Consider the following 17,133-nt stretch of genomic DNA (forward strand, 5'->3'; position numbering starts at 1 on the left):
GTTACTGAAGCCATTTCCTACATGAATCCAATAGTTTTAATTTACAGGGAGCCATCAAAGTTCAGAGTTTTATACACTGAGCAGTAACTAAGCTGCAGTAACTAGCGCACTCAGAAGGAATACTTTGGGTACCAGTGCAAGGGTTGGATTATGGTTCATTTATGTAGAACTAATCTTTCCAATCTTTTTATCCCAAATAAGCTTTTACTTATACCAATAGACCAAAAATAAGTGACCACATTTGCCTGAACCAATACACTAAATGTTATATATATAACATATATATATGATGGGGGATAATATACATATATTGTTAGCCGAGCTTAATAATAAAAAAACAAATAGTCCATACCATTCTGTGGCTAACTAAATGCTTTTATTTGTGCGAGCTTTTGAGATACACTGATCTCTTCTTCTGGCGGTGTTACAATTGATTAAGCCACAAAACTTTCTTAGGAACAAGGCTCTGGAATGATTATATATATATTGGGCAAACATGGAAAATCAATAATATCTACAATTAGATTTCATAATTGTAATCTTAAATACATGTAACAGTATATATGTACAAAAGTAAAAATATGTTTTATATATATATATATATATATATATATATATATATTTCTTCTCTTTTTTTGTTATATATATAACAAAAAAAAAAAAAAAAAAGCACCCGATCTTCCGAAGGTCACAGGCATTGTATGAGTACAACTCACGCTCCAAGGCTGCTATGAACCGCCGCTGCTCCGCTGGTTATGCTCCGGAATGACGTCACACCTCTTTCCTGTTGGCGGTGTTACACACTAAGGTGTCCTTCCGTCAAATCTCCGCCTAATACGCAGGACAAACTGTGTATTAGACGGAGATTTGCCGGAAGGACACCTTAGTGTGTCCTTTTTCACCCACCATAACTTAAATAGTAAATTAGTAAATGTATATATGTATATATTATATGTATCGTTATATATTACTTGTGTGTGTATAATATATATATATAGTATACACACACAAGTAATATATAACTATACATATAATATATACATATATACATTTACTAATTTACTATAAGTCATAAATCGCACACTACACAGGGGGGAGGGATGGGCTCTGGTCACATTCCAAGATGCAGGATGCACTGTTTTTAAGTATAACCCTGCCTGCTTTATACATCAGTGTATCTCTAAAGCTCGCACAAATAAAAGCTTTCCGTTAGCCACCGAGCAGTATCGTCTATTCATTTTTAATTATATATACATATATATGTGTGTATATGTAGAGCAGCAAAGCATCAGTAAATCTCATTTACATACACAACACAACATACATCCCAAGCAAACCCTCTGCATCAGCACCAGCCCACCCCCTGCCAGCCCCCAAATCAGCACCAGCCCCCCCTTGCCAGCCTCCCCATCAGCACCAGCCCTCCTCATCAGCACCAGCCCCTCTGGCAGCCCACCACCCCCCGCATCAGCACCAGCCCCCCCCCATCCCATCGGCACCAGCACCCCCCCCCCCCCTGCCAGGCTCCCTGCCATCTATACCACCGGGGGGGGGGGGGGGGGGTATCATCACTGAGCATCTATGACCAGAGCTGCTGCTGATTGTATGGCACAGCCCCCCTCCCCCCTCCCCCTCCTCCTCCTGTCCCCCGGGATGTATCGATCCGCCCGTTACGTCACTATCGATAAGTTTTTTTTGTTGTTGCGAAGTGTAGTGTGAATCAGTCACGGACAGACCCGGGACAGGAGGTGGGGTGGGGGGCTGCTGTACCCAAACTCACACCCACTCCGGGCTGTGCTAGCAAGGGGGGGTGAGAGGAGGGGGGGGTGAGAGGAGGGGGGATGAGAGGAGGGGGGTGGGTGAGAGGAGGGGGGGTGAGAGGAGGGGGAGGGTGAGAGGAGGGGGGGGTGAGAGCAGGGGGCGTAGGAGGGAGCTGCTGAACCCAAACTCACACCCACTCCTGGCTGTGCTAGCAAGGGGGGGGGGGTGAGAGAAGGGGGAGGGGAGAGGAGGAGGGGGGAGAGGAGGAGGGGGAGTGGGAGGGGGGGAGAGGAGGGGTGGGGAGAGAGAGGGGGGAGAGAGGAGGGAGAGTGAGAGGGAGCTGCTCTACTTTAGGAATATAACACTCACACCCTCTCCTGGCTGTGGTAGCAGGGGAGAGAGGGGAGAGAGGGGAGGGAGAGAGGGGAGGGAGAGAGGAGGGGGAGTGAGAGGGGAGAGAGAGGAGGGGGTGAGAGGGGAGGAGAGAGGGGAGGAGAGAGGGGGGGTGAGAGGGGGAGAGGAGAAAGAGAGGAGAGGGGGAGAGAGAGAGAGAGGAAGGGAGGGAGTGGGAGGAGAGGGAGAGAGACACCCCCCCCCCCCTCACACACACACACACACACACACACAATATCTCTTCAATATCCCCTAAGATGGCCGCCAATGTGGGATCAATGTTTCAATATTGGAAGAGGTTTGATCTGCGGCGGCTGCAGGTTGGTGCCTGGAGGTTGGGGGGGGGGGGGGGGAGAAGGGTCTTGGGTGAAGCCCCTAGTTGTTGGGGTGGTGGGGGATGAGGGGTGAGGGGGGTGATTGAGGGGGGTAGTAGATGGGTTATTGCGAATTGATCCTCTTTCTTTGTTCAGTTCAATCATTGATTAGCAGCAGTGTGTGTGTGTGTGTGTGTGTGTGTGTGTGTGTGTGTGTGTGTGTGTGTGTGTGTGTGTGTGTGTGTGGGGGGGGGGGGGGGGGGGGGTGTGAGGGGGCCTTCGGCTCCCCCCGCCCCCCCAGGAATGAAGGTGAGACGCGTTGCTGCCCACTGTGGCACTGGAGGGGTTAATGGAAGTGCCCTGATGCCCCACTCGTGTCTGGGACACTGATGTTACACTGGCAGACAGTAACACTCACTCCTCTGGCACCTTAATGCAAGTGCCCTGGCGTGGGAGAGTGGGACCCCACTCGTGTCTGTGAGACTGATGGTTACACGAGTGGCACTCACTACTGATGAATGAGACTCCCTATTAAAGGGCTACACTTACGCCCTAATCGGAGACTCTCACCCATCTGGCATTGCAGGGGTTAATTGAGCACATTTATTTGATGTGTATTGAGTGCCCCTGTCTAGCCCAGGGATACTCAGCACTGATGTATGAGACCCCCTTCCTAACTGGGGAGGGGGGGGAAGGGGAGTCATGAAATCCATTCATAAGGTTCAGGCTCATTTAAAGACTGTGGGGGTAATTCACTGCGATGGTGCCGACTGGGGCACTTTCCCACGGAAACTCCCATTGGTGCGTACACGAGGGACTGGTGCTGATGGACACTAGGAGGGGTTAATGGGGCAGCCCTGCCTGGGAAGAGTGGGGCGGAGGGTATATATGAGTATATATGACTGACACCACCTAGCACAGAGGTGGAGACCCAGGCGCAGTCATGTGGCACTGCAGAGGTTAATGACTTGTGCATCTCCATTGGAGTGTGGGCCGAGATGTTGAGGACCAGGGTGGTGAGTGGGACACTTTGCCCTCCTGTGGTGAGTGGGACACCTTGCCCTCCTGTGGTGAGTGTGAACCCCTTTCACGTGAAGGGTTACAATGACATCATTGGCCGGGGAACCCCACATCTCACCCCCCTGGAACTGTGCACAAGATGCTTCCAATGGAATGATACACATTCAATTCCTCTGCTGCCAGCAAACCAGGAGTGAGTGATGCCTCTTTCCAATGGGACATTCCCATGACGAGTGACTACAAAGAGACCAGCTGTAGGTGTCCCCACTCTGTCCCTACAAAGAGACCAGCTGTAGGTGTCCCCACTCTGTCCCTACAAAGAGACCAGCTGTAGGTGTCCCCACACTGTCCCTACAAAGAGACCAACTGTAGGTGTCCCCACACTGTCCCTACAAAGAGACCAGTTGTAGGTGTCCCCACACTGTCCCTACAAAGAGACCAGCTGTAGGTGTCCCCACTCTGTCCCTACAAAGAGACCAGCTGTAGGTGTCCCCACTCTGTCCCTACAAAGAGACCTGCTGTAGGTGTCCCCACTCTGTCCCTACAAAGAGACCAGATGTAGGTGTCCCCACTCTGTCCCTACAAAGAGACCTGCTGTGGGTGTCCCCACTCTGTCCCTACAAAGAGACCAGCTGTGGGTGTCCCCACTCTGTCCCTACAAAGAGACCAGCTGTAGGTGTCCCCACTCTGTCCCTATAAAGAGACCAGCTGTAGGTGTCCCCACTCTGTCCCTACAAAGAGACCAGCTGTAGGTGTCCCCACTCTGTCCCTACAAAGAGACCAGATGTGGGTGTCCCCACTCTGTCCCTACAAAGAGACCTGCTGTGGGTGTCCCCACTCTGTCTCTACAAAGAGACCAGCTGTAGGTGTCCCCACTCTGTCCCTACAAAGTCCTTTTAGTATTGTGCATTCACTCTCAGACCTGGCTGCTTTGAACCTGCATGTTCTGTTGTAGAGAGGGATATGCCTTTGTGTGGGGAGGCTCAGCTTTCTGTCACTGTCACCCTGCAGTGTTATCTCCATCTCAGGTACTAAAATCCACTGATTGCAAGCTCTTCAGCCTACAGGTAGAGAATCTGCTGATTAATTGCACCTTTATGCAGTATTATCTCTATAATCTTATTATGTATGTCTTTAATTGCAAGGTCTTTGGGGCAGAGATTGTGTATTGTGCCTGCCTTAATCAGCACTAAATGCAGATGACATATTAATATAATGATTGGGAACAGTGATTGTGTCTATTGCTCTGCTGAACTGGGGTATGATTGTCATTGTAACAATTGTAAACTCTTCAAGTGGATATTGTTCTTTCTAGCTATTGGCATTTATGTCTGGAATAGATACTGTGCACCCTTGTATTATTAGCATTGTTTCTTGTGGATTAAAATACTGAGCAGTGTCAAATATATATATATCATCTCTATGTGGGGGTATGTATGTATATATACACATATATATATATTGCATCTCTATGTGGGGAGGGGGGGTGTATATATATATATCTATACACATATATACACACACTTTATGGCTACATGCATCTGTTGGGAAGGGGATTAAAATAACAAGTCAATGTTTTTGCTGAAGACTTGTGCAAAGTGTTTTATTCTCTTTCTTAAAATAAAATGTAAAGTGAATTGTGAACAGTTGTGAGAAATGCATGGTTGTGTTTTGTTAAATAGCTTTTTTTGCATTGACTTCTTAAACATGCATGTTGATTTTTTTCCAAATGAAATGATCTGACTCCCTAAGGCACTTTCATTGTACATTATGTCCTGGCTATAAGAGATTGCTTTGTGTTTTCCCTTATATACATGCTGCCTTTACCACTGAAATCAAGTTCTGATTTAAGAGCTATTTTATGTGATGCTGCTTTGAGTGAATACTTTTTTTTTATAGCTGAAATAATTACCATGCAACAAAATAATAATAATTAAAAAAAAAAAAAAACCCCAGTAACATGATTCATATAAGTATCATTTGCATATACTGTTTTCCGTAGCAATTAATTCTCTATGACCCATATGGTAATCCTAAATATAAATCTGAGTTTTATATAGCAAGCAGCAGTAATAACAAATGATACTATGAATATTTGATATTCTGTAAAAGAAAATGTGTCTATGTTTGTGCATGCAGACTCTGAATATACAGTCTGTGTAAATGTATATATTTGTTTTTGAAGTGTTATTTATAGGGGGTGATGACATTGTTTTTAATCGTCTGGCTACACTGAGTTCAGTAGGAAGGGAAATTGTGTTTGTATTCCCTGCTAATGTTTGTAAATGAGACCTGGGCACTCAGGGCCCTGACTCTTTATTTTTGATTGATGTTCTGTAACATTGGGGATGACAAGAGCATGGCAAGCAGGTCTGGGAGAACGCAGGACCCGCTCCGCTCAGGGCCGGCTCCGGTCCTTCTGGGCTCCTATTGTTATTCAGCTCTTCAGAATGTAACGTGCACCTTGGATGCATATATTGTGTGCTTCCCCAGCCATCCCGTCCATCCCCGGCCATCCTGTCCATCCCTGACCATCCCCGACCATTCCAACCATCCCGTCCAGCCCCGGCCATCCCGTCCATCCCCGGCCATCCTGTCCATCCCTGACCATCACCGACCATTCCAACCATCCCGTCCAGCCCCGGCCATCCTGTCCATCCCTGACTCTCCCTGACCATTCCAACCATCCCGTCTATCCCCGGCCATCCGTTCATCCCATCCATACTGACCATCCCCGGCCAACCCGTCCATCCCCGGCCACCCCGTCCATCCCCGGCCACCCCGTCCATCCCCGACCATTCCAACCATCCTGTCCATCCTGACCACTCCCGTCCATCCCGACCATCCCATCCATGCTGACCATCCCCGGCCATCCCGTCCATCCCCAGCCATCCTGTCTTTCCCCGACCATTCCAACCATCCCGTCCATCCCCGGCCATCCCATCCATCCCCACCATGCTGACCATCCCCGTCCATCCCTGGCCGTCCTGTCCATCCCCGACCATTCCAACCATCCCGTCCATCCCCGGCCATGCTGACCATCCCCGGCCACCCCCGACCATCCCGGCCATCCCCGGACATCCTGTCCATCCTGACCACTCCCGTCCATCCCAAGCCATTCCGTCCATCCTGACCAATCCCATCCATCCTGTCCATCCCGATCATCCCCGTCCATCCCATCCATCCTGACCACTCCCGTCCATCCCGACCATCCCAAGCCATTCCGTCCATCCTGACCACTCCCGTCCATCCCAAGCCATTCCGTCCATCCTGACCACTCCTGTCCATCCCGACCATCCCTGAATGTCAGTTAACACAACTGTCACTAGGCAGCTAATATTCTATGCCAGGGGCGGCCGACTCCAGTCCTCAAGGGCCACCAACAGGTCAGGTTTTAAGGATATCTCTACTTCAGTATAGGTGGCTCAGTCGAAGATTGAGCCCCCTGTGCTGAAGCAGGGATATCCTTAAAATCTGACCTGTTGGTGGCCCTTGAGGGCTAGTGTTAGCCACTCCTGTTCTATGCTATATAGCCTTTAGTCTGGATGCATGCCGATCCCTGATTGGCTGTGATAGCACGACACTTACATTAGATTAAAATGACAATTTCTAGTTGTCTCTGGGTCACATGGTTCCACGTGCTGCTGCTGATGGTCAGGGAAATGACCAATAAGCCTGTTTGTCCAAATGTATAAAAGGGCAGTTGACCTGATGGGGGGGGGGGGGGAGAGCTGCTGTTTACATGTGTATCAGTTCCTGATGGGGGGGGGGGGAGCTGCTGTTTACATGTGTATCAGCTCCTGATGGGGGGGGGGGGGGAGCTGCTGTTTACATGTGTATCAGCTCCTGATGGAGGGGGGGGAGCTGCTGTTTACATGTGTATCAGTTCCTGATGGGGGGGGGGGGGGGAGCTGCTGTTTACATGTGTATCAGTTCCTGATGGGGGGGGGGGAGCTGCTGTTTACATGTGTATCAGCTCCTGATGGAGGGGGGGGAGCTGCTGTTTACATGTGTATCAGCTCCTGATGGAATGGGGGGGTGCTGCTGTTTACATGTGTATCAGCTCCTGATGGGGGGGGGGGGGGAGCTGCTGTTTACATGTGTATCAGTTCCTGATGGGGGGGGGGGGGAGCTGCTGTTTACATGTGTATCAGTTCCTGATGGAGAGGGGGGGGGGGAGCTGCTGTTTACATGTGTATCAGCTCCTGATGGGGGGGGGGGGAGCCCCTGTTTACATGTGTATCAGCTCCTGATGGGGGGGGGGGGGGGAGCTGCTGTTTACATGTGTATCAGTTCCTGATGGAGGGGGGGGGGGGGGGGGGAGCTGCTGTTTACATGTGTGTCAGCTCCTGATGGGGGGGAGCTGCTGTTTACATGTGTATCAGCTCCTGATAGGGGGGGGGGGAAGCTGCTGTTTACATGTGTATCAGCTCCTGATGGGGGGGGGGGAGCTGCTGTTTACATGTGTATCAGCTCCTGATGGGGGGGGGGGGGGGGGTGCTGCTGTTTACATGTGTATCAGCTCCTGATGGGGGGGGGGGGAGCTGCTGTTTACATGTGTATCAGCTCCTGATGGGGGGGGGGGAGCTGCTGTTTACATGTGTATCAGCTCCTGATGGGGGGGGGGGGAGCTGCTGTTAACATGTGTATCAGCTCCTGATGGGGAGGGGGGGAGCTGCTGTTTACATGTGTATCAGTTCCTGATGGGGGGGGGGGGGTGCTGCTGTTTACATGTGTATCGGCTCCTGATGGGGAGGGGGGGAGGTGGTGCTGCTGTTTACATGTGTATCAGTTCCTGATGGGGGGGGGAGCTGCTGTTTACATGTGTATCAGCTCCTGATGGGGGGGGGGGGGGGAGCTGCTGTTAACATGTGTATCAGCTCCTGATGGGGGGGGGTGGTGCTGCTGTTTACATGTGTATCAGCTCCTGATGGGGGGGGGGGGGGGGTGCTGCTGTTTACATGTGTATCGGCTCCGGATCAGTATTACACACCAGCTCTGGATACAGGCGGGAGACGATGAGGCATGGCTTCCTCTCACACTGCCATGTATGGGGAATCGCTCATTTACATGCATATTAAAGGGCTTATCCCTGTAGGATGTCTGAGAGCTGCTGCATGCTTTGGGGGATATAAGTGCTTTCCATTGTGCTGTAGTAGGAAATATAAGTCCTTCCAAGCGTTAACGCATTTAGGTTTGTAGAAAGTGAATGTTTTTGTTGATATGCTCCTGTCTAAAGCTGAGCAGGGGCCTGAATCCGAGCTGACAGTGTGCTGGGGGCTCCAGTCCTGAATCCGAGCTGACAGTGTGCTGTGGGCTCCAGGCCTGAATCCGAGCTGACAGTGTGCTGGGGGCTCCAGTCCTGAATCCGAGCTGACAGTGTGCTGTGGGCTCCAGTCCTGAATCCGAGCTGACAGTGTGCTTTGGGCTGCAGTTCTGAATCCGAGCTGACAGTGTGCTGTGGGCTCCAGTCCTGAATCCGAGCTGACAGTGTGCTGTGGGCTCCAGTCCTGAATCCGAGCTGACAGTGTGCTGGGGGCTCCGGTCCTGAATCCGAGCTGACAGTGTGCTGGGGGCTGCAGTCCTGAATCCGGGCTGACAGTGTGCTGTGGGCTGCAGTCCTGAATCCGAGCTGACAGTGTGCTGTGGGCTCCAGTCCTGAATCCGAGCTGACAGTGTGCTGTGGGCTCCAGTCCTGAATCCGAGCTGATAGTGTGCTGTGGGCTCCAGTCCTGAATCCGAGCTGACAGTGTGCTGTGGGCTCCGGTCCTGAATCCGAGCTGACAGTGTGCTATGGGCTCCAGTCCTGAATCCGAGCTGACAGTGTGCTGTGGGCTGCAGTCCTGAATCCGGGCTGACAGTGTGCTGTGGGCTCCAGTCCTGAATCCGAGCTGACAGTGTGCTATGGGCTCCAGTCCTGAATCCGAGCTGACAGTGTGCTGGGGGCTGCAGTCCTGAATCCGGGCTGACAGTGTGCTATGGGCTCCAGTCCTGAATCCGAGCTGACAGTGTGCTGGGGGCTGCGGTCCTGAATCCGAGCTGACAGTGTGCTGTGGGCTCCGGTCCTGAATCCGAGCTGACAGTGTGCTGGGGGCTGCAGTCCTGAATCCGGGCTGACAGTGTGCTGTGGGCTGCAGTCCTGAATCCGAGCTGACAGTGTGCTGTGGGCTCCAGTCCTGAATCCGAGCTGACAGTGTGCTGTGGGCTCCAGTCCTGAATCCGAGCTGACAGTGTGCTGGGGGCTGCAGTCCTGAATCCGAGCTGACAGTGTGCTGTGGGCTCCAGTCCTGAATCCGAGCTGTCAGTGTGCTGTGGGCTCCAGTCCTGAATCCGAGCTGACAGTGTGCTGGGGGCTGCAGTCCTGAATCCGGGCTGACAGTGTGCTGTGGGCTGCAGTCCTGAATCCGAGCTGACAGTGTGCTGTGGGCTCCAGTCCTGAATCCGAGCTGACAGTGTACTGTGGGCTCCGGTCCTGAATCCGAGCTGACAGTGTGCTGGGGGCTCCAGTCCTGAATCTGAGCTGACAGTGTGCTGGGGGCTCCAGTCCTGAATCCGAGCTGACAGTGTGCTGTGGGCTCCAGTCCTGAATCCGAGCTGACAGTGTGCTGTGGGCTGCAGTCCTGAATCCGAGCTGACAGTGTGCTGTGGGCTCCAGTCCTGAATCCGAGCTGACAGTGTGCTGGGGGCTCCAGTCCTGAATCCGAGCTGACAGTGTGCTGGGGGCTCCAGTCCTGAATCCGAGCTGACAGTGTGCTGTGGGCTCCAGTCCTGAATCCGAGCTGACAGTGTGCTGTGGGCTCCAGTCCTGAATCCGGGCTGACAGTGTGCTGTGGGCTCCAGTCCTGAATCCGAGCTGACAGTGTGCTGTGGGCTCCAGTCCTGAATCCGAGCTGACAGTGTGCTGTGGGCTCCAGTCCTGAATCCGAGCTGACAGTGTGCTGGGGGCTGCAGTCCTGGATCCGGGCTGACAGTGTGCTGTGGGCTCCAGTCCTGAATCCGAGCTGACAGTGTGCTTTGGGCTCCAGTCCTGAATCCGGGCTGACAGTGTGCTGTGGGCTCCAGTCCTGAATCCGGGCTGACAGTGTGCTGTGGGCTCCAGTCCTGAATCCGAGCTGACAGTGTGCTGTGGGCTCCAGTCCTGAATCCGAGCTGACAGTGTGCTGTGGGCTCCAGTCCTGAATCCGAGCTGACAGTGTGCTGTGGGCTCCAGTCCTGAATCCGGGCTGACAGTGTGCTGTGGGCTCCAGTCCTGAATCCGAGCTGACAGTGTGCTGTGGGCTGCGGTCCTGAATCCGAGCTGACAGTGTGCTGTGGGCTCCAGTCCTGAATCCGGGCTGACAGTGTGCTGTGGGCTCCAGTCCTGATTCCGGGCTGACAGTGTGCTGTGGGCTCCAGTCCTGAATCCGAGCTGACAGTGTGCTGTGGGCTCCAGTCCTGAATCCGAGCTTACAGTGTGCTGTGGGCTCCAGTCCTGAATCCGAGCTGACAGTGTGCTGTGGGCTGCAGTCCTGAATCCGAGCTGACAGTGTGCTGTGGGCTCCAGTCCTGAATCCGAGCTGACAGTGTGCTGTGGGCTCCAGTCCTGAATCCGGGCTGACAGTGTGCTGTGGGCTCCAGTCCTGAATCCGAGCTGACAGTGTGCTGTGGGCTCCAGTCCTGAATCCGAGCTGACAGTGTGCTGTGGGCTGCAGTCCTGAATTCGAGCTGACAGTGTGCTGTGGGCTCCAGGCCTGAATCCGGGCTGACAGTGTGCTGGGGGCTCCAGTCCTGAATCCGAGCTGACAGTGTGCTGTGGGCTGCAGTCCTGAATCCGAGCTGACAGTGTGCTGTGGGCTCCAGGCCTGAATCCGGGCTGACAGTGTGCTGGGGGCTCCAGTCCTGAATCCGAGCTGACAGTGTGCTGTGGGCTCCAGTCCTGAATCCGGGCTGACAGTGTGCTGGGGGCTCCAGTCCTGAATCCGAGCTGACAGTGTGCTGGGGGCTCCAGTCCTGAATCCGAGCTGACAGTGTGCTGTGGGCTCCAGTCCTGAATCCGAGCTGACAGTGTGCTGTGGGCTCCAGTCCTGAATCCGAGCTGACAGTGTGCTGTGGGCTGCAGTCCTGAATTCGAGCTGACAGTGTGCTGTGGGCTCCAGGCCTGAATCCGGGCTGACAGTGTGCTGGGGGCTCCAGTCCTGAATCCGAGCTGACAGTGTGCTGTGGGCTGCAGTCCTGAATCCGAGCTGACAGTGTGCTGTGGGCTCCAGGCCTGAATCCGGGCTGACAGTGTGCTGGGGGCTCCAGTCCTGAATCCGAGCTGACAGTGTGCTGTGGGCTCCAGTCCTGAATCCGGGCTGACAGTGTGCTGGGGGCTCCAGTCCTGAATCCGAGCTGACAGTGTGCTGGGGGCTCCAGTCCTGAATCCGAGCTGACAGTGTGCTGTGGGCTCCAGTCCTGAATCCGAGCTGACAGTGTGCTGTGGGCTCCAGTCCTGAATCCGGGCTGACAGTGTGCTGTGGGCTCCAGTCCTGAATCCGGGCTGACAGTGTGCTGGGGGCTCCAGTCCTGAATCCGAGCTGACAGTGTGCTGGGGGCTCCAGTCCTGAATCCGAGCTGACAGTGTGCTGTGGGCTCCACCCCCGAATCCGGGCTGACAGTGTGCTGTGGGCTCCAGTCCTGAATCCGGGCTGACAGTGTGCTGTGGGCTCCAGTCCTGAATCCGGGCTGACAGTGTGCTGTGGGCTGCAGTCCTGAATCCGAGCTGACAGTGTGCTGTGGGCTCCAGCCCTGAATCCGAGCTGACAGTGTGCTGTGGGCTCCAGCCCTGAATCCGAGCTGACAGTGTGCTGGGGGCTCCAGTCCTGAATCCGAGCTGACAGTGTGCTGGGGGCTCCAGTCCTGAATCCGAGCTGACAGTGTGCTGGGGGCTCCAGCCCTGAATCCGAGCTGACAGTGTGCTGGGGGCTCCAGTCCTGTGTGTGTGTTGGGAAAGGATTGCTTTTTACTAAGCCCCAGCAATACAAATCAGCACTTTCACAATGGAAGGCTAATGACCTACACACAATGCTGATTTTTCTTTGTTTGTTGCACAAATGAGTGACCGGTGCCGGGATCCCGTCCAGTCATTTGACCCAGGTGAGGCCTGGCTTGATGTTCTGCTGAGTGATGCCTCCCTGGCAGGATGTGGGCAGATATAATACCCACCCCTGGCTGGCTGCATGGGAAGCGGAGTCTGGGGGTGCTGAGCTGGGGAGGGGGCAGCAGGCCCTGGCCGGCAGATCTCTTGACCCTGGCTCTGCCCCTGCCCCTGGCTCTTGCCTCTGGCTCTTGCCTCTGGCTCTTGCCCCTGGCTCTTGCCTCTGGCTCTGCCCCTGGCTCTGCCTCTGGATTAGGGTGGTAACGGTGACCTTGTGCCAGTTCCCTGTGCCCCAGTAAGCAGAGGGTTGTGTTCAATCCTCTCCGGAGCTGAAAGGTTAGAGGTGCGATTATATTTGCTTGATCTGAAAAGTACATTATTATCATTCATATCGTTTGTAAAATGCTGTTTTTCTTGTTTTGTTCCTAATCACATATGTGCGGCATTTGGATGTAGAACATTATTGGGAATCACCATTATGAATTTCCTAAGAGCTGCTTTTAAAAAAATCTACTATTTATTTTTTTGCATTTTAACTCTTTAGGTATGAAAGCCTTAGACTAGCGCCATAACATTTTTCCTGGTCCCACTGGTAGTGAAGAGGTTAATGCATGGGGTTCTCAACTCCAGTCCTGAAGAGCCCCCCAACTGGTCAGGTTTTATGGAAATTCCTGCTTCAGCACAGGTGGCTCAGTCGAACATTGAGACACTGATTGAGCCACCTGTGCTGAAGCAGGGATATTCTTAAAACTTGACTTGTTGGGGGGTCTTGAGGACTGGAGTTGAGAACCCTGGGTTAATGGCAGGGGTATGCATTGGGTAGTGATGGCATTGTGTCATTCTTGCGTTGTTTGGGGTGGTTTTCAGATTACTTTAGACTGGGACTCTTCTGAAGATCTTAAAATGGCAATCCTTTTCTGCTCGCTTAACTGTCCTGTTATTTTTAAATTATTATGGCGTTTATTGATTTGTCTTTACTGATGCGAACCATTAAATTGTATACTTGTGCTCTGGAGATAGGATTATACAAATATTTGGGAACTTAAAATGTCTTCTGCTATTCAGACATTAGCCAAACAGAGGCATCCGATAATGTATTGTGTATTACTAGTGTATTACTACTGCGAAGCGCTATGTACATTAATGGCGTTATATAAATAAAGACATACATACATACAATGTCAGTAAAAACAAACAAACAAACAGAGCAACTATATACTGTAGTTTTAGAGTGAATGAAAGGATAGGAGAAAAAAAGCTGATTTCAATATATGCAATCAGGGTGTGTGTGTTTATATAAACCCTGTATCATTATATATACAAATATTTATTTTAAAAGGGTACTTTGAACTCATTGCAGACCCTCCTGGCAGCAGAGCGGGCTCGCTGCAGACTGCTGTTTTAATGATTAATGGGCATATATACTGCATAGTGCTGGTGTATACTTGGTATTTCTATTGTTGCACAGAGAAATGCACATAGATGAAATGCGATGAAAGATAATTTAGGGACAGGACATATTTCATTTGCTGACGGGATTGTGTTATGGGCTGCATTACTAATGCACTATTGTTTTATAGCTCCCTTGTGGATCTGTCATTAAAGCATTCGTACATTCATGATTTGGGGGTGTGTTTTTCCTTTTCATTTATTGTGTTTTCAGATTATTCGTTTTATTGGCATAAAGATTAAGCTCTATAGATGTTGAGCATAAAAACAGAGGCGCTATTAACCCTCTGAGTGCTGGGGGTGTTTGTGCCCCTGAGTGCTGAAGACATGTTGGGGTTTTTGGTGCCTGCAATCTTCACGCCACAATAACTATAATATTCTTCATGTAAACACAGACAAATCATGTACGCTTTTATCCAGCTCCACCTATAGATTATAAATATATCCGGCGCTGATTGTTCTTTTCTCACATATTACAGACATTTCAGTCCGAATGCTGAAAAATGCACTGGCATTTAATAACGTCAAGTGATCCTTCATTTAATGTCATACTTACACCCTCTATATATCAGAGATAAATAAACACATCTAACCGTAAAATGAAAAATATTCTTTCCTACATTCTGCATGGCATAAAAATGCATCAAATATAATATTTCACTAATGCACAGATTTTGTAAAACTTTAGTTAACTAAGCTCTTATTTCGGGGGGTGTTCACCTATCGCCAAAGTTATTAAACTATATACAGTATGACCTTCCTATAGAGCAGGGCGGCCAACTCCAGTCCTCAAGGGCCACCAACAGGTCGGTTTTTCAGGATATCCCTGCTTCAGCACAGGTGGCTCAGTCCTCCGCTGCACCAGCTGTGCTGGGCTGACCTGTTGGTGAGTAAGATGACTGCAGTGGGCCACTCCTGCTATAGACTCTGGCTCCATCAGCGGTCATATTAAATGTCCATGGGGGAATGCACTATATCCCAGTCAAATGGGATTTTGTGAGGGCAAACCCCACCCAAAACTAAATGAGCTTCTCCGGCTCCAAATGAGAATAAGTCTCTCTCCAATCTACCCATGATCCGAAAACCCCAATGGTAGCGCTCCACTCCAGAGCTGCTGCCATTAAATAGAGCTTTATAAGGCACCGGATAGACGGACACCAGAGGATTCTGGGATTGTATCCGATACCCAATATCTAATGACCGATATCCCCCCATTAGATTTCAATAGGAGATAACCTTTCAATATGTTGGAAGATGCTGCTAGAGAGATTTCCCCCATCCCCCCATCCCCCTTTCTATCATGTAACTGTCACATTATGCAGCACTCAAGGAGTTATAACACCAGGAATAGTTGTGTATTTCCACTGTGACTGGTGCGTCTGTCCTTTGCCGAGCATCTTATAGTGTGTACAGTTTAAAACCGGGCCTTGTTATTACGTACAGATTGCCATACACATACATTGTAAGTGTCCCTATTACATAAAACAGCATTCTTTCTATGAGAAGCAGTAAGCCTTCCATGTCATATTTTTAAATAATAGGTTTGTGTGAGTCAGGACCCCTGTACTGGCCCCCCACGCCGGGACTTGCTGTGGCCCTTACACTCAGCTCCTGCTAATTTCATACTAGTTGCTTAGGCAGCTAAGTGCAGTGTCTCCCACTCACTTGTAAGTTAATGTTATGTACGGTACTGATTATATGAAGGCTGGCAAAATGTTGAAATATAACTGGTTGTTAGTCTTTAACTGTATTAAAATGACATTACAATATAACCTTGTGGTCCTTCTAGTCCAAACAGGCTTATTTTTTATGATCTGAATTTCCCGTTGACATCAATAGGGAATTTAACCAGAAAACAGCCCCCTCGGTCGCTTCGGATCATATAGAACCAAGCCTCCAAATGTGTTCTGATCTGACCCCTTTGGAGATCCGCAGGGAAGAGTATCTCAAACCAAAGTGCTGAGGTTCTGTATATAGTTTATTTTTGAAAGTGCAGTCACTATTAGGTTGAAATTGAGATAAAGGCTGACTACCCGGATTGTCTAATCTCTTTATTAAACTATCTCACACCAATAAGGCAGAGAGAACCTACAAATGATATCTTAGATGTGTGTGTAATCAGCGCAGAGAGAATACAAACCATGAATCCTAATTTACCCTGAATGTGGGTAGCGGTGTTTATTGCATGATTAGAATGGGATGGGAGCCAGTTCTTTAAGCTTGACTGGGCATACTTAGTGTGCAGTAAACACTAATAGGAACATTGGAGAGGAAATAAGGTGGCAGCTAGTATTTTCTATATGCAGAATTCACAGGTTCTTGATATCTACCCCCCAGACAACAGACGGTGTTCTAAAAATATATATTTTTATCTTTAATTTTCAAACTGCAGCAGCGTTTTGAGTTGCATGTGCGTGCTCAGTTGCATGTGCGTGCTCAGTTGCATGTGCGTGCTCAGTTGCATGTGCGTGTTCATGGTGTATTGAAGTGCATGGATTGGTGTATAGGTTGGGAGTCAATGGGCGATGAGTTGACATGTATGTCATAGTTGTAAAAGTATTTTGGGGGGTATTTTAAACTATATTTACACTCCCAGCTCACTGGAAGCCGTGTGTTTCGGTGTTAGGTAACACAGTTAGCACAGGCAGGATTACAGGAGAGGGTTTGGAGGGGTTGAGGATGAAGGAGAAGGTTTGGGGTCATCATCTCGTGTGCAATCCACAACACATAACAGTCTGTTTTTGTTTTTAACCCATTTTGGTGCTTTGTGACGTATTGGAATCCCCCCCCCCCCCCCCCCCGGCAGAGAATAAGCTAAGATTTGTTATTTGTTATGTATATTACAAACCAGACCATGCAAAAATAAAATAATTTACATACTGCTATTATCTGGAATGGCAAAAAACGGGCGCCTAAAATTTTCCTGCGCTGTCTGCAAAGTAGGATGGGGAGCGTGGTGCCCGGCCTCGGCAGTGACTTACCGGTCAGTCAGCACTGCGCCCCTTGGTCTGGAGTATGTGTGGGGGGGGGAGTGGGTGGTAGGGGGAGGAGGGTAGGGAGGGGTTAGAATTGAGAGCAGGT

The 17,133-nt window shown here is 50.5% G+C and overlaps 1 protein-coding gene across 4 annotated transcripts in view; it reads left to right on the top strand.

Moving 5' to 3' along the window:
* Positions 1 to 2,347: 2,347 nt before the first annotated feature.
* The window catches only part of CUX2 (cut like homeobox 2), a 351,667-nt gene continuing 336,881 nt past the window's right edge, over positions 2,348 to 17,133 (top strand). Inside the window, exon 1 of one of the 4 annotated variants that reach the window (XM_075568157.1) lies at positions 2,348 to 2,474. In XM_075568157.1, coding sequence (XP_075424272.1) covers positions 2,412 to 2,474 — 63 coding nt within the window. In that variant the 5' untranslated portion in view covers positions 2,348 to 2,411. Of the gene's footprint in view, positions 2,475 to 4,252; positions 4,556 to 17,133 lie in introns of those variants that run through there. The other 3 variants (XM_075568155.1, XM_075568153.1, XM_075568156.1) reach the window with 3 other exon arrangements.

This window comes from Ascaphus truei, chromosome 13, assembly GCF_040206685.1.
Source record: "Ascaphus truei isolate aAscTru1 chromosome 13, aAscTru1.hap1, whole genome shotgun sequence".
NCBI classification, from domain to species: domain Eukaryota; kingdom Metazoa; phylum Chordata; class Amphibia; order Anura; family Ascaphidae; genus Ascaphus; species Ascaphus truei.